General features: G+C 40.8%; 2 protein-coding genes across 4 annotated transcripts in view; both read right to left on the bottom strand.

Annotated features, from left to right (window-relative positions):
• Positions 1-3,660, bottom strand: part of trim62.1 (tripartite motif containing 62, tandem duplicate 1) — a 30,808-nt gene extending 27,148 nt beyond the window's left edge. The window contains exons 1-2 of the mRNA XM_030052152.1: positions 3,612-3,660; positions 2,059-2,627 (exon numbers count right to left, since the gene is read on the bottom strand). Coding sequence (XP_029908012.1) covers positions 2,059-2,466 — 408 coding nt within the window. The 5' untranslated portion in view covers positions 2,467-2,627; positions 3,612-3,660. The remainder of the gene's footprint in view (positions 1-2,058; positions 2,628-3,611) is intronic.
• Positions 3,661-6,363: 2,703 nt separating this feature from the next.
• tnfrsf1b (tumor necrosis factor receptor superfamily, member 1B) lies at positions 6,364-15,581 on the bottom strand. Of its 3 annotated transcripts, none has more exons than XM_030052148.1 (9): positions 15,484-15,581; positions 13,127-13,235; positions 12,069-12,194; positions 9,839-9,997; positions 8,310-8,403; positions 7,957-8,216; positions 7,709-7,801; positions 7,101-7,159; positions 6,364-6,965 (listed from the first exon to the last, which is right to left on the bottom strand). In XM_030052148.1, the coding sequence occupies exons 1-9, from the start codon at positions 15,535-15,537 to the stop codon at positions 6,423-6,425; spliced, it is 1,497 nt and encodes a 498-aa protein (XP_029908008.1). In that variant the 5' UTR covers positions 15,538-15,581; the 3' UTR covers positions 6,364-6,422. The 3 variants fall into 3 exon arrangements, with proteins under 3 accessions (XP_029908008.1, XP_029908011.1, XP_029908009.1); XM_030052151.1 differs by having other exon boundaries at positions 6,364-6,962; XM_030052149.1 differs by having other exon boundaries at positions 7,709-7,798.
• Between the last annotated feature and the right edge of the window lie 1,864 nt (positions 15,582-17,445).

Below are 17,445 nucleotides of genomic sequence, written 5' to 3'. Positions count from 1 at the left end.
TTGTAGATCTGAAAAGGCAAGTATGCCAAGCTCATCATGGGACATGATTGTTTCAGAAGGGGCCTCTGTGTATTCTTCCTCCCTTTTAGTATTGTAGATCTGGGAAGCCTCCAAACCTCCTGCCAGAATTCGAAATGCCAGATCACTGCTTTGAAAAGAGCTTCAAGCAGAGGGACAAGACAGTGTCCAAGAAAAGAGCAACATCTTGTACTGGGCCTAATTACTTCTGCACCAAGATTACACAGTTTGACCTTTCCCATGCTTCCAGTACAAAGCCCAATATGAAATTAAGGAGGACAACCTTGATGTTCAAAGTGCTGTTAATTTTATATAATACAACTCACTCCTGACTATGTTTGCAAGCAGCCTATTAACTGATGTAATCATAATCAAGCTAATGGTGCTTATTCCATGTATTTTTTTTTCTTTCTCACAAACATCTCAACAGGACTAGCTGGTTACAAATCATGAAATGTCAAGGTGAGCTTCTCCCCAGACCAGTTCGCAGATAAAAAGAAGACAATAAAAGCAGCAGTTTCATTTCACAACTTTCAGTCAGGTGTGTTGAATAATTCAGTTGTAGCCTAAATATAAACACAGTTACTGATTCGGGACAATGAGAGGACTGTCTCAAGGATACACGCTCAGAATGAGATAGTCAAAACTGTAAGACTGAGCCAGTCTCACTGATACCACCTTTGGAAAAACAAGAAAGGACAGAGGAATATATAAAATACCAATATTCTACCTAAAATGATACTGTTCTGTTTTTTAACCATCTTCTTACAGTGATTACAGCATTTTTTTCAATGAAGACGCACAGCAACATGATGATAAACACCTAGCATCTAGCTGTGCAAGTTATATATCACCAAAACTATCAAACAGGTATAATAATAGACTGATAATGTGACACTCAAAGTGTCCCATGTGGCGGTGTGAGCAGCAGTGAGGAGGTATAAGCCCTTTCCAAGCCTTTCCTCAGTGGAGTCAGCAGCACAGTCAAGTGTTAACAAACTCTTTGGCCTGATTCTTATCTGAATTTCCACTCTGCTGCCTGCCAGGAAAACTGGAAAGCAAATGTTATGTTACCCAGACTGTATTATAGCTTGAGTCAAAACCGATTCAGACAATATCTATGTTGGTATACGGCAGGCACGGGAGTATAGCAAACTACATAAAACTGGAGAGGATTTTATTCTGATGCATACTGGAACAAAGAAAGAACAGGATTAGCAGCTTTGTTTCGCAGTTATGGGATTTCACCTCTGCGGTTAAATGGAATTATCCACACACTGAGAAGAAGGCAAAATTTGAGCCATTTATGTAAATGTGGAAAATATGACTCAATCTAAATAAATGTCAAATTGCCATAAACGTACACAACCTTAATAAAGAAGCTGATATGCTCAAGTTCAATGGCATAGTGTATTAAACGTATAGAAATTCATGTATCATATAGGCATAAGAGTTTTTTCTTCTTCTTTTTAACACTTTAAATCTACTGATGCATGCAGGTTTCATTCAGTGTCAAGAACTCTCTACTGAAATTGACCGCCCACATTTCATCTAATCCCTCGAAAGGACATCTATCACACACGGATGTTTGTCCAAGTGATCACAATGATGTTATTTCTCGATCATTTTCAAAATTAGACTTGGTGAAAATGAATGTTAATGCTGATGAAGTGAGTCTCAGGTTTAACATTTCTCCCTGTGTGATGCATGAGAGCAGAAACCTCACTATTCAATAAGGATGGCCAAGTATAGACCAACTGAGAAAAGGTGGGTACCGAGAAGGGAAGAGTGAATGAGTAAGTCTCTCCCAACCTTAAACAACTACTTCTAAGGCCTCCTTAAGCATGGCATTTAACTCCAAACTGTTGGTGTAGTGCTGCTCGGTGGCCAGTATTCGAAGACTCTAACTTTACTGCACAGATCCCAGATGTCAGAGAGCAAAAGCATGAAAGTGAAGTAATGTGTTGCTGGAACAGAGCATGTTTGCTCCGTTTATTTCCTGTGGATAAAATCAGCTGTCAGACTTGTGATGTAACTGACCTGTATCTCCTCGTAAGCCTCGTCAATGGTGGTCACCTGGTGCTGTTCATGCAGCGCCGGCTCATCACAGAAGAAACACACCAGACTTTTGTCGCTCAGGCAGAAGAGCTTGACCTTTTCGTGGTCCTTGCAGGGATACGAGCTCCTTTGCGCGTTGAGGATGGCGTCAAGTGGGAAGGCTGAGTAGCGCTCCACGATGTTGGATAACTTGAGACTCGGGGAGAGAAGCGGATCAGTGAAGGTTCTCCGGCACTCGGGACAGTCCCGCGTTCCGTGGGGCTCCTGTCTGCTCCAGTGTTCAGTGATGCACTTGCGGCAGAAGTAGTGCTCGCAACCAAAGCTGACAGGGTCCTGGTAGATGCTCAGGCAGATGGAACAGAGGAGCTCGTCCTTCAGACAGCAAGCCATTTGCAAAAACAAAGAGTGAGCTGCATCTAAGAGGACAATGCTCTGTCGTGGAATGTACTTGGTTTATTCTTCAGCTCAGTTTTTAGTTTGCAGAGGGCTCACTGTCATGTGGGTGTAGAACTACAGATCGGCAACGGCTTCAGGGTCTTGAGATTTGATCTCTGTTGAAAATATGGTTAAAAACAATTAGAATTCTAATAGGCTACAGGAAAATCACTCACAGCTGTGAATGGATAAGTTACATATTAACAAAATAGACTTCAATGAGAATCCAATGACCATTACATCTTACTAATACAGATTTCAGTCTTTTTTCATAGCTGGCTGTCACACTGCCTCACACAGTACTATTACCGACCCTCACCACCATGTAATGCTACATAATGATGTTACCGGACAAATTCTGAAACATGCCCCGGATGCCTCTTAGAGCCCTATTCATCAAAACAGTAAACTAATTTTTGATGCCATTTGTATGGCTATCACCAAACGGCAAAAACACACCAAATCCAGTTTTGTCTTGAAGTTAAAGAGTGCTCTCTGACCCGTGAATCCCCAGGATATCAAAATGATTTATGCAATGGAGTCGAGTACTTCTGAATGGACAGCCTTTGCGTTTATCATACTACTACTACTACTACTCTGTGTTCCCGTTTTTTCCCCAGTTGGTGAAAGATGTGTTCATCTCCACAGCTGTCTCCACCAGCCTCTAGCCTGAGGAAAACACCTGCAGCAGCACCGCTGTCTTCTCCCTCTCGACCACTAACATGACTCCTTGATTTCCTCTGAGGAGTATCTCAGCAGCAAGGCTGAGTTTTTCTCACCTATCTATCGAGCCAACATCTGTGCTGCAGCTCAGCCCGGCTTGCTGTTTAATTGGCTTGCTCCACCTTGCTGGCTACAGCCGGATTTGTAAACACATCCAACCCCGGACCACGACACCACCACGACAGGAAGATGTGAGAGCCAGGGTAGGAAAAGAAAGCATACCACTAACTACATAACCTGCATGTTAAAAAGGTGAACGCAGCGGTAGCTACCTGGTTAAGCCTGTAACACAACGCCAATATAGGCATCTTACTGTGACAATTCACAATTTGTCGAAAAGGCAGAAAGACAGAGGGGGAAAAAAGCCCCCAACTCACCAGCTCACCAACAAGCGACATCAGCAGCTCCAGTGCGAGTCCAGGAAGAACACACAGGGAAAGCCGAAGATACCACCTGTAAGAGCGATGGGGGGGGGGGGGGGTTCAGGAAAACATATTTCCAATTATTAGCCAAGACGTTGACAATTTATCCTCAAATAAATTCATTTACATTTTAATATTTAGTCCCGCCTGACACAGAAACTTAAACGGCTGAATAATCATTTCGAAACAGATTATCTTTGATATACAACATCGACTCCCCCTTCAGTCATGGAGTGGCTTAGACTTCCTTCACCCCCCCCACCCCGGCCGATGACGAGCTCCCGCCTCCTGGTCCCCTCTGCTCGAGCTGCTCGGATCGGATGTATAGTCGACTACATTAGAGACACCAAAGTACTGTCAAATATGAATAAGAAAACGACTAACTTCACCGATTAATCGACAAACGGATATCAAATCGCGCTGACACATTTTGTTTCTGGCGTATTTGTCAGCTGAATGACAGAGGCTGACATTACCCGTTGTGCCCGTTTTCAACCAGCAGGGGGCAGGAGCCTCCACAGAAAGACCTGCAGTCCTGCCTAATACACAGACATTTACAGCAAAAAAAATAATAATAATAAAATAAAATATAATAATAATAATAATAATAATAATAATAATAATAATAATTTTAAAAAAGTCATACTAAAATATTAGCGATGTCTACATTTATTTCACGCAAGACAGCTTGGCAAATATTTTTTAACTGATAGGCCTGTAAGTAAGCAAAATAGGGAAATGTAAAATCACACAATGAAATGTAAATGACTTATTGATTTTATGAGTGCATTGTAACTGTTTACCCTACACAGTTTTGGCCAAAATAAAGAATAAATAAAAGGTTTTGCAAAACTATCTATCTATCTATCTATCTATCTATCTATCTATCTATCTATCTGTGTGTACATGTATGTATGTATGTATGGTGGTGGTGATTTAATTGTGTACCAGTGCTGTGTATCTTTCTGTCCCTAGATAAAAGTGCCCTTCTCCTCCCTAACTCATATCCATTTTGTTTGATTACACTTTTGAATGATCCTGTTATGTCCTGCTCCAATTATCCCTGTTTCAACAGGAAATAGAAACACATTACATTAAGGAAACAAGATGCTCTCTAAATGGGATTTCATTAACTTGGGGAGGGTGAGAGGGCATGAGTAGATGTTGTAATGTTTCCGCTCAAAACTGTGCAGAGAAACAGGAATTGCAAACAAGCCAAGAAAAAAAAAAATCAGAAGAGGGAGGAAACCACTGTACATAAATAAGATTTCTAGATAATAAATCATAATCAAAATTGTTTAAATCTCACTGCTTCCCTATTTCCCTCTATTGTTTGCTTCTGTTAATGTTTTTATAAAATGTACCTGAGCTTTGTTTTTGAACATTTATTGCTGCCTTGTGATGATCTCTGACTTGATTTCAGAGGTCAGAGGATTTACCCACCTGTTTATTCACCTCTACATCACTGACGACAACACAATATACACATTTGCTTTATTTACAGTAAATACACATTTACAGTAAATACACATGGAAAACACTCACTGCCATGACTTTGATAAGGGGTAAGGAATAAGCTTAAAGCAATGCTGCTGCTGTCCTTGTAAACAAATAGTGCTTTTTTCCAGTCAGTTACACTCATTTCAAGGCTGTGGCGTGATTGAAGAAATACACACACACACACACACACACACACACACACACACACACACACACACACACACACACACACACACACACATATATATACACTACTCACAAAAAGTTAGGGATATTCAGCTTTCGGGTGAAATTTCAGGATGAATCTAAAATGCATTATAACCTTTACAGGTGAACTTAATGTGACCTTCTGTAAACTTTTGAATGCACATGTCCAACTGTTCAATGTTTCAGTACTTTTTGCACAAGTTGCTGTTCTCTAACAAGGAGCTTAACGGCAAAATTCACATCAAGTGTTTGATCCATGAATCAACCAATAAATTTCCTGGTTCAATTAGAATTGGCATTTAAACAGTCCTCCTCATCATGCTGTTCACATCTTGACATCATGAGACCAAGACAACACATCAGTACAGAACTGCCCTACACTTTAGTGAATGGTACAGTGACAAGCCCATGCTACCTGAATAACATCATAAATCCAGTAATTGTGCCCCTGCATGAACAACACAGACCTAATTTCATCTTCATGGACGACAATGCTCCAGCTCATCGAGGTTGCATCATTAGGGAACGGTTGCTGGAGACTGGGGTACCTCAGATGGAGTGGCCTGCACTTTCTCCAGACCTGCATCCCATAGAAGACCTATGGGATCAACTGAGTTGCCGTGTAGAGGCTCGGAGCTCTGTACCCCAGAACCTCAATGACCTGAGGGCCGCCCTTCAAGAAGAGTGGGATGCCATGCCTCAGCAGACAATAACTCGAGACGTCGTTGTCAAGCTGTAATTGATGCACATGACAAGTTATTGAGACACTGACATTTTTTGTTGTGGTATATCCACCACTGTTGTTGGCTTTTTTTTCAAGAAATTGTTTGAGATGAGGAAATCACCAGTGTATGCTTCTACTTAAATGCCCTACTTTCATGATATATTATCACTGTAGCGTGAACTTTTTACATTTTCCATAAATTTCACCCAAAAGCCAAATATCCCTAACTTTTTGTGAGTAGTGTGTGTGTATATATATATATATATATATATATATACACATACATACATATATACATACATACATATATGTCTATATACTGGTTTATCTAGAGTTCATACATCTGACAGACCGAGAGACTCAGCCACCGATGTCAGCAACTGCTTGCCGGCCTCTTGCTGTGGGACACTGAAGCACTCCTCCTCCTCTCCGACGGGGAGGTCACTGTCCGTCTGCACTGAGTTTGTGGGTATGACGGGTGGCGTCCCACAGGACCCGTTCCCTATGTGGAAAGTGATGTTGACATTGACGTGGGGACTGGCGGCCACAGGACTGATGAGCTGGGGGCTGGTGGGCTGAGAGGACGACTGAGGCGGGATGCTGGGCTGGGAGCTGATGGGCTCGCTATTGGAAAGTAAGGACATCGGTTCTGACAGCATCGAGTGTGGGTCATGCGGTGCTGTGGTGTACAGGGAAGTGCTGATGGACTCGCAGCCCTGGTTGCTACAGCCCTCCATCTTTGTTGAAATTTCAGTGTCGTCACTAGACTGACAGATAGGACTGCAGGTCTCGCCTTTTTCCAGCAGACACTGTTGTTCCGGAGACGTAACAGTGAATGAAGTGAGATGAGTGTCAGCTGAATAATTCTGACTGATCTGCTGTAAAAAAAAAAAAAAAAAAAAAAAAGAAAGAAAAAAGAAAAAAGAAAAAAGAACAGGGAAGTTATATTCTGTGTATCATGCATGTGTAGAACTATATTCAAATATGATGCACATTAACCAAAGGAGACTCACTTTAACATCCCTCTCACAATTCCCATTTGCATCGGTTTTAGGATGAAAATCTTCAGCCCCTGGAGAGCAAAGCACAATGAACACACAGAGGCAGACAGTAAGATGGTGAAGATGTCAAATATTGTATATCTTGTGTAAATCGATCCTTGTTCTGTTCTTGTGTAACTGGCTGATTTAATTTGTTATTTAAGTCTACATTTTGTACCTTTTGCATTCAAATTCGTTTTGGTCTAATTGGCTAATTTAATTTGATGTGCCCACTTGGTCGCCACCTATTGCACTTCTGGCTGGCCAGGGAGGGTCTCAAGATTGCTTCCCTTTTTACCTAGTATCTTTGGGTTTTTTAGGGGGGAATTTTGTCTTGCCCACTCCCAGGGTTCATCAGCTGGGAATCCCCCTGTTTTGTTTGTTTTAAACTGTGGGCCTTTAAAGCCCTTTGAGACTGTGAACAGTGATATGGGGCTCCAAATAAACTTGAACTTGAAATATACAGATAACTCTCATCTCAAATAACGCTGAATAAACAATGCTCATGATCAATTCACACAATAAAGTTGTGAAAACATTAGAACCTTCCACATAAGAAGCTTTTTGCAGGCTATATTTACCTCTCCTCTTCCTCGCATTACATCGGAATAGCAGAATTGAGACAATGATGAAAAGCAAAATAAGTCCAATGGCACTGGCAATGGCTGCAACTACTAGAAAGGTAAACATATGCACACACACCCACACACACATCAAACACACACACGCGGGCAAAAGAGAAGGGGGGGGGTGCATGTTAAAACATTGGGGAGACCTCAGTGCTTCCTCAGTATACCTTAAAAACACAGAGGCAGTGCAGTGTCCCTACCTGTTTTCATGTTAGTGTCTGGTAGCGGGGCTTTTGTTGAATGGTAGATCATAACACCTGAAAAAGATGAAGTGACAGGCAATCTGGGGTCTGAGGTTGGTGAGGCGGCGGTGGTCAGTGGACTTCCATTTGAGGTCACAAAATTGCCCCGAGGCTCAGCTGGTGGGCTTTGAGGCAGGATGGTGGATGAAAGCGGCTCTGGCTCACACACAGTGTCTGAGGTGGCATTGCCCTTTCTCAGAACAGCCCTCCCCTGACAGCTGCAGAGACACAGAGAGAGAGGGAGAGAAGTCAGAGATCTGAGACCATACACACAGAATACCTGCAAGCCTGTGTGACTGTGCTTCACTCACTTTGTATGAGGCTGACAGGCGTTAGTGGAGGAGGCTTTGTTGGAGAATGTTCCTTCCTTGCATTGTGCACACTTCACATTGGAGTTAGGTGTCCCTGAAAACCACACCCAAACACTGTCTTCAGTTGAGCCCATATACCATCTTCAGAAACAAGCACTAAGAATAATAAGTTATGCACAGCAAAAACATCCTTTCAGGTAGGTGTCCTCTGTGTTTATCAGGAGAGCCATTCCCAGACTGGTTTATTTGTTCATAACTCCTTAATAAAAAGAACCCTTTCCACGATTTCTCATGACATTTTTGCATATAATTTTACTGAGGGTCAAAAATATGGAAATCCCTGCCTTTACCTTTCTTGAAATTGTCTTCACAGCAGTTTAAAAGTCCCCTGAAATCACTTCTCCTGACTAATCAATATTTTCCACATGGACTACCTGTTTAAGATGCATCCAAAGGTTTATTATGTATGCTGCCTTTTTTGCCTGTTTTTTCCCTTTCTCTATCTTTTTTTTCCCCAACTGTTTGTGCTTATTTTGTTTTAACTTTCTTGTCTTATGGAAACTCATACTTAACTCATGATCACCCATATCACAAGTGTATACTCTGTGTCTATGACTTAATTCATTATACTTGCGTAACAGATGGGTATTTCTGGGATGCATTGCTGTCAAGTGCTAGGCTACATTTTTTTTCTTTTTTTTTTCTTTTACCTTTTTAAAATTATTGGTATGACACATACAAATTGTGTATATGTCACTGCTGAATTTTTTCCAGTGATATACTGCCCCTTGAGGGTCCCTTGAGGTTTGTAGGCAATACTATGTCACAATTCCCTGCTAATTTTATTTTATCTTATCTTTTCATCATTGTATCACTGTGGTCCACCTCTGATATGATGGATGTAAAGTAAGATAAGATATGATGTTTCTATTGATGTTTCTGTCTGACCTTCTGTATACATTTTAAGGCTGCTGGCCTGATTACCTATTTATTATATGATCGACCATTTTAACTGGATTACACAGATATATTCATTGCTGTTCTTGTTACCAGAAGCCAAAGTAATGTCTTCAAATTGCAACCTGACCAGCATCCAAAACAAACCCACAATACTGATATTACAGTGATCTGAGTAGATAAAAAAAAATGTCATGATGATCTATATGAAGCTGTAATCAGCAAAGCAAAAGTTTGAGATTTTTAAGTGACAAATAATTTAAATGATTAACTGAGGATTAGAATTACAATGGATTAATTTCATGTTGATAAAATGATAGATTGTTCAACTAATTTTTTCAGCCCACCATGATCTAAATGCCACTTCAGAGTCTTTTCAGCTAAGAATATTTTCTGGTGGGGAAAAAAAATAATATTTTGTAGTTTTTGGAATATGGAATAAAACTTTCAAACCATAACAAATCACACATTTGTCATTTAAAATAAACTTGCCTTAAGAAATACATGTATCAAATAGACACTTTTCTGGCTGTAAAGCTGCTGTTTTGGCCTTGTGGTAAAAAGCACAGTACCTTGTATGGAGACTCCAGTGCCAGGCTTGCAGGTTGTGTATTTTGCGCACTCGGAGCAGTACGGAGCATTATAATCCAGCATGCAATACATTCCAGGCAGGCACACACATTTGGACTTGGTGCTACTGGAACAGTTCTGGGCATACTGCAGACCTTTTTCTGGTCATAAATTTAAAAAAAAAAAAAAAAAAAATGTTTTACATAAAGGAACACTGACATAAAATTCACTTAATGGGCCTAGCATGCCAAAATAAATTGTGCCTCTATCACAAAATTCATGAGGTTGTAACCAAACTTGCAAACTTGTGATGCATTTTGTGGTTGTAAAGAGCTATTTGTAAATGTGTGAAATACACTTCACAAACTACTGTAGTTAATATTATGAGCAGTAATTGATATTTTGTTTTGTAGTGAATTAAAAAATATTTGGAGTTATGTTGACAGTGTACTACCACAGCAAATCACACTACAAACTGTGCTAAATGCTCATATATGAAGCCCATTCTGTATAATGAAGAGCAAAATCCATGTGTGTGTATCGTGTCCTGTAAGGCTGTAATTTCTGACTTTCCAAGGTTATTATAGTTGTCTATAATTAAATTATAAACCAAAACTAGGTGTGAGAAAATATTTTTGTTAGCTGAAATAAAAATGAAAACTAGACTTCAGAAAAAACTAAACTAACTGAAACGATATAGTGTACTCATGTCCAAACTAATAATAATAATTTTAATAAAGTATCCAGAAAATGTCTTTAGTTTTAGTCTGTCAGTGTAGTCAAATGTCTCTGTAGTCAAACCGGCATGAGGAGGCGTTGGTGCTGATGTTTATTGAGACTGGGACGCCGACATGACTGTGAGTCAACTCCCCTCACAGCATGTTGTGTTTGTGTTGTAAAACCGATTCTGAACTTCTTACATTTTCCCCCTGACAAACACCCGCCACTGTAATTAAAAAAGCTAAATAGTGAAACTAAAACTAAACATTTTTAAATAATAAAAACTTAACTGAACAAGAAAACCCTGTCTGGAAAGAATACAAAATTATAATAACCCTGCCGAGTCATAGTCGTGCTCACCACATTGTCTCAAACCTGTGGAAGACAGAACCAGTTTCAGTTTGTGAATCACTCAATCATCTGCGGCCACATTGGCAGAGTCCTCCCACAGTTGATTTGCAATTTTCTTTGTAGCTCATTACTAAATTCCTGAGAATAACCAAAGTCTTTTTTTGGCTGGTATTCAGCTTTTAGAATATTATGACTTTTTAATTTTGTAATATTGCACTGGAACTTACATTCTCATTCAGAGCTGCAGATCACGAGTGTTTATGCTGGAGAGGACTGGATTTTATAAGAGATCAAACTCCTCCTTGCCAACCCAGTGAGTTAAATATTTATTTTGACAATCAAATTGAAGCTGTTATCAATAAGGCGGTCATTAAAGTTAGATATCCCGGAATAAAATATCCACAGTGGAACTCAACTTTGCACCTGAATTGATCTGGTATATTATACACAAATATGCACACACACACACACACACACACACACACACACACACACACACACACACACACACACATCTTTCTGCATTATATCTATTATATCAATTCACTTAAGCCAGTATTAAATCTAGGCATAAGCACAAACAATAAGTCTCTCTAGTTGGACACAGCAAACCTAACCTGCACAGTCTTGCCTCCCTGGCATCACTGCCCTTAGATTCTCAGTGTATAAAGAGAAAAACCCCCAAGAAAACCTTTTTAGGAAAAAAGATATGAGACCTTGGAGGGCCAAGTCCATGAAGGATCCCACACTGTGACGGCTGAGTGGGCAAGAGGTGCCAGGACTAAAGCTTTCAAGCCTCCTCTGCAGGTGGACCCTGCCAATATGGCTGCAAATGTTTTCACTGATGCACAAAGGGGAGCATTGATTATATCCTGGCCCCAGGTTTGCAAAATGTGTCCGGAACATTTTCAGGTACTCAAAGCTATAAAATCTATCACAAGTTTGCAGATTGTGCTGTAACCTTGCAGCACTAACAGCCTTTTGCCTCAATTTTGCAGACTGGAGTATGCATTTGCGAATTTGTGTGCAAGTCACTACAGTAAAGTGAAAGTCATGTTGTGGTTATTTTACAACCTCACACTTCTTATGATTCAACATATTTTGACCGCTTTAGGGCCCATATTCATTTGTTTATTTTTTACTGTAACCTCAGCCACCCACTTGCTTTGCATCTGGGACAGGAAAAGCAGTTTGGAGAGAAGTTCCAGTCCACGAGATACTGGTCGCTCGGACACGGTTCACACACACTATTGGTAGTGTCAGAACACTGCTCTACCAGCCGATGTCCTGTAATAACAGATGAACAAATCCACAACTTACACACTCATTTATTCAAATGAATTTTATAGTGGAATGCAGAGGCCGTGTACCTCCAAAATGTTAACATTTCACTAACTGAAAAAATTAGACACTTACAGGTTAACGTGTAACCTTTTTTCTACATGTGGGGAACAATGTTGTTCATTTACAGCCATCAGTTACGGTCAAGAGGAAAAAAGTATTTTAAAAAAAAGTGAGATGCGTGAGGACTAATTCCTTCATTTCAAGAGACAATAAATCCGCCCATTTAATTTGGATGCCGCTGGGAGTCTTAGCTTTCCTCTTTGGCAACTGGGCCATGCAATTAAACAAACACGGACACTGCCGTGCTCACTTCACTCATAGTGAAAAAGGGTTGCATAACAAGGTACTGAGGGGTGAGAGGAGGCCAGCAGGCAGTCAGATCAGGTCAAGTTATGACTTGAATATCAGCCATTATCAGACTATACAGTTAAACCGCAGAGAGCCTTGAGAATAAACACAGTCCCAGGTGGAGATGAAACTGGGAGGACAGACATGATGAGAAAGTCTGAAATCAAATCAGTAGTGTCAAGTAGAACAGGGCTCATAATAAATGAAGGCACTTGCAAGCATACAGGAGCATAGTGCTCTCTCTATCTTTCTCTCTCATAACGCAACTAGATCCTGCTGATAAGCGTCTTGAAGTCTCGTCTCAAGGCTCCTCTGTGGTTAGACTCCATCACACCCCAAGATTCGTCAGCCGCTTTTCTTACCTCACCTTGTCACATAAACATGCAGCTTGTGTCATCAAATTTCTCTGTCCTTTGATCATAAACTGAAGCAGTGACATCTTTCCGCTTGGTTTCAGAGCATGACTACGATAGAGTGTGAAATTTATAAATCTTTGAAAATGTGTTGGTAATATTCGCAACCCTTACCAGGGGCGCACTTTTTGCAGCACAAGTTAGAGCCGTCATCTAATAGATATTCTGTCTTGGGGTCCTGACATTGTCGATTTGAGTCAGCCTGATATGGCAGTGGGTGCATCTATGGGAGAGGAGAGACTGTCACAAGGAGCATCCCATCTGGAGCAGTTCAGATGAACACAGTGAAGACACATACAATGAAATATGCTTTTCGTCATAACCCTCTGAGACATATTCATCTATATACTCAGACTCAAACTTTCTCACACACATACACTCATTTGGCTGCTGAACAGCGTTAAGGTATTAATGTTGTGCACTGAGGCCTAAAAGGATTACGTTCACACAGCAGTTGAAAATGATTTTTTCCTCAGATCTGATCTTTTTTCCTTGACTGTTCACTTTCATCTTTGTATGCGACCTGTATCAGACATCAGTGTGAACAGATCTGTACCATGACCCACATTTACAGCAAGCATGCAGCTGAGCATGATTTGCAAGACAAAAAAAAAAATAATAATAGTGCAGGCATGAACAGTTTGCTGCAGTGACAGTGGTCTGGTGGCAGGAAGGCAGAAAAGGGGCTTTAATCTCCATGTATCTATTATATATATATATATATATATAAATCTGTAACACGCTGTCCTTGTTACAGCGATCCTTGAAATTTGTTTTTGTCTGTCACTGCTGACAATCAGTGAATAATGTCACTCTGACCGAGATGTGAATGTGCTCAGCAGTAGAAAAACCACATGACTAATGATCTGAACATTCACAAAGCCACCACATCAGCAGGAATCAGATCCGTTTCTGATTTAGGACTACATATGAAGTGTCTCAAATCAGAACTGAAAATGTCATATCCAATGTGGTTTTTTGGTGTTCACTCACTGGCATAAAAGATCAGATCTGGCCACTTTATGCTGGCTGTCTGAACGTAGCCTTGAGGACATGACATTACCTTGCTGACAGCTAGTAACAATGCCCTCCAATGACATGCAAAAATAACTTCTGCTGACAACAGCGGCCTATTTCTTCTGTAACAGGAAATGGAGGTGGCAGCCAAGGACTCTTCTGAGAATCCCTTCGAATGTAGTAGCTGAATTCTTTTGTACTGTATGTGGTCTGACCACTGATAGCATTGGGCCTGACGGTAAAGATACACCTCTGCCAAGCTTGAATCAACCCCAAAAACTTTCTGGAGGGACATCCTGTTATTCCTTTTTCCCCTGGCTGCAAGCCCAAACAAGCATCATTTTTCTTAGAGATAAAATGCAAGTGTACGGTGAAACAATGAAACAGGAAAACAGCAATAAACGTCCCTGTGTTATTTCACACTTGGATTGACTCATTCTGATACTGCTTTACATGCAATGAGAATGAAACTCAATATTCATACAGGCTGACCCCACCCTAACGTTTTAATATCTTTACAGCATTGGCAACGGGACATTTTTTTTTTTTTTTAATTATTGTCACAGAGTTGCCTTAATATTTTAAAACTGTTGACAAATTCCACAAATTCCACTGGCTTTGTGCCAAGTTGTTGCCATGATTGCTCAAGCCTCTTCTCAGCTTTCTGTGACAGAGAAACAGAGAGGTACAGAGAGAGAGAGAGAGAGAGAGAGAGAGAGAGAGAGAGAGAGAGAGAGAGGTGGCAGATCGGGCTATTTAGGAAAATGAGAGAAAATGAAAGAAAATGAGCCAACGTGGTGACTCTGGCCATATTGAGTGGACATTTTGAAAGGAGAGTGGACATTTTGGAGGGTGAAAACAGAGTTAACTTAACTAAAGTGTTCATCCTTAGAAATGAAAAATCCCTTATGGATAAATGACCAAATATAATGTGCCGTAGAGTATTTAAAATAAACACATAAGGGTATGGTGGGTTTGAAGGCACGCACTGAGCGGGAATAAATCGCTTTGGGGAGTTTGTCCTTGAAAGTCTTAAAAAAGTTGGTGGACTGTTTCAAACATGGCATGTTGCGCTTGGCTGACAGTCCCTTTCCGCATTCCCGTGGTATAGCTCTCTGTCCTCATGGCGCTCACAGTTTAGAGGATTACACTTACAGGTTAACACATTACATTAAGGAGGCCGGTGAAACGTGAGGTAAACGGTCTTGATCTTGGTCTGGGAGATGTGGAATTGAAATTTACTGATGTTCAAGCGCGCCGCTTGTGTGGATATGCGTGAGCGTCTATCAGCAGGTTATTACTGGTCTGATCTTCCTGCAGGAACATTCCCACGCGGACTCAATCCCGCACTGTGGCTAGTGCTGTAATCCGAGACCGCATCCCACTGATCTGCTACCTGCTACAGGTGCTCCTACACATTTCCTCCATACAGAAGAAGAGAAAGATCACCCTACCTTGGCAATTTGGACATTCAGCAGAATCAACAGCAGTGCAATTGCGTCCTTCATTTCGCCTCTAGAGCAAATTATACACAGCTACAACTAGGGTGCACCATGGAAGTGACTTTTTTTTTATGAGTGTACTTCCATTTAAAAGGGCGGTCCGTTAGGGTGAAGTCAGGAGTGGCTTCCTTGAAGCGAGGCGAGAGCTTCTCAGCAGGAAGCGATAGGCAGATGCGCTCCGTCTGAACTGACGAAGGCAGTGAGGATGTGGAAGCCCGAGCAAGTCAATTAGCGTCTTGTTTATTCACTGTGAATCAGCTACAGCTTATCTTACGCGGATACTACTTTTATTCCCGTTCTGATTTCGATGAGATCAATTCAGTGACCTAGTTTTGAGCTGGATTCATAGATCTACAAAGCACTCCTTACCAACTTCAAGCTCCATCAGGCCAACCCACTATTACGGCTAAATACCAGGTTTAAAGACTGATGAATGAGAAACATCACATTTGTTCATTTGTGACAGGGAGGACATCCTTCAGCCAGGCAACCCAGGTTCATGTCCAGTCACTGAAGCCCTGCTATCTCTAACCTTGCCCTCTGACCTCCCTGCGGTGGAATTGGAAAGCAGAAACCTGTTGTTTTTTTTTTGTTTTTGTTTTTTTTTTACCTTAAGGGACACTCTCACTCACAAACACACACACTGACTCATGCTGAACGCAGCCCTGCAGCCCTTAGAGATTGCTTTCCTGATAATTTCTCACAAGTCCATACAGGCTGTGGATACAAGATGCTAAAAGAATTTAAAAAAAAAAAAAAAAAAAAAAGAAAAAGAAAAATGAAAGAAAAATGAAAAGAAGACAAGTTGTAATGCTGTGCCCCGAGTTGAATACCACTGTACTTCCCTCTGCTCCGTTCTGTGTGTGGCGATGACATTTCACCATGAAGTTCCCCCTCCCACATCCTGATTGACTACTCAAGTACATTGCTATCATTGTTCTCTTGATACGCTCACATCGTCCACTGTAGTTTTTGTATGTTTTATCTACTATATTAGAGCCATTTATAGCGTACCATGCTAATTTGTTGTGCTCAACATTTAAACGTCATTTTGAGGCATTCTCCTGTACTTTCAGGGTTTACAGGAATTGTTTTCTATAGAGTGGGCCTGGAAAATACCTGTGCTTTCCAGTTTTTAGTTCCTCTCCCCTAACAACACTTTTACAAATTACAGTATTACTGTGCAATATACCTGTCAAAAATTCAAAATCCCCAATGATGGATTAGGGCTTTATTTATTTACAAAGATTAGTGTCAACGGGTGGCAACAATTCGAATCTAAATGGGATGATGGCAACTTTGCATTACATAAGTTATTTAATGAAACATGCAAATGGCGAGACAGACATCTCGGTGTCTCAAACCAAGACACTACATGAGCAGCAGTGTTTTCCCTTGACACGTCTTTTATGAGTACCAAAAAAGTCAAACACAAATCATAACTCTCTAGTACATGCACCCAAGCTCTAAGATAGTTATCGGCAGGAGGTCTGCCAGGAAATAACAGATTGTGGACATTTAGTGTCGAAGCTGTTTATGCCGCAAAACAATCAAGCACAAGCCGGTGTTTACCATCAAATCAGCACAACAGAAACTCAAAAAATGCACGCTCATATTTTTATCTTGAACCTTTGGCCAAATCAAATAAGTTGTTGTACGACAGAATTAAGTTTCATTTCATTTTACTCGAGTTGTGATTGAGCCTCTTCAGCTTTATCAACACAAGCTCTGATAAATAACGCTGCCTACAAGACAGGGTGCACACACAGAGGAGTCGGAAAAACTCTACTTGCCGTGCCTCTGTTTAGATGTGATAGGTGGGACATTATTTGACATTAAGTAGCTGTGTGGCTGTGGTTTCCTGTGAAATGCAGCTACTGTATATCGGCCCTCTGCCCTCGCTGTAGAGCACAC

The sequence above is a fragment of the Myripristis murdjan genome, chromosome 5 (genome assembly GCF_902150065.1).
Source record: "Myripristis murdjan chromosome 5, fMyrMur1.1, whole genome shotgun sequence".
In the NCBI taxonomy this organism is placed as follows: Eukaryota; Metazoa; Chordata; class Actinopteri; order Holocentriformes; family Holocentridae; genus Myripristis; species Myripristis murdjan.
Note: the sequence above shows the minus strand (reverse complement) of the source record. Positions and strands in the feature narration are given on the sequence as shown.

What these genes read in the sequence shown, in the direction of transcription:
- tnfrsf1b (XM_030052148.1), bottom strand. Translation starts at nt 15,537, where the DNA reads ATGAAGGACGCAATTGCACTGCTGTTGATTCTGCTGAATGTCCAAATT. An exon ending in CTGCAAAAAGTGCGCCCCTG is followed by an intron (nt 12,195 to 13,126) that starts GTAAGGGTTGCG and finishes CTGTTATTACAG; the next exon opens with GACATCGGCTGGTAGAGCAG. An exon ending in TAATGCGAGGAAGAGGAGAG is followed by an intron (nt 7,160 to 7,708) that starts GTAAATATAGCC and finishes TTTGCTCTCCAG; the next exon opens with GGGCTGAAGATTTTCATCCT.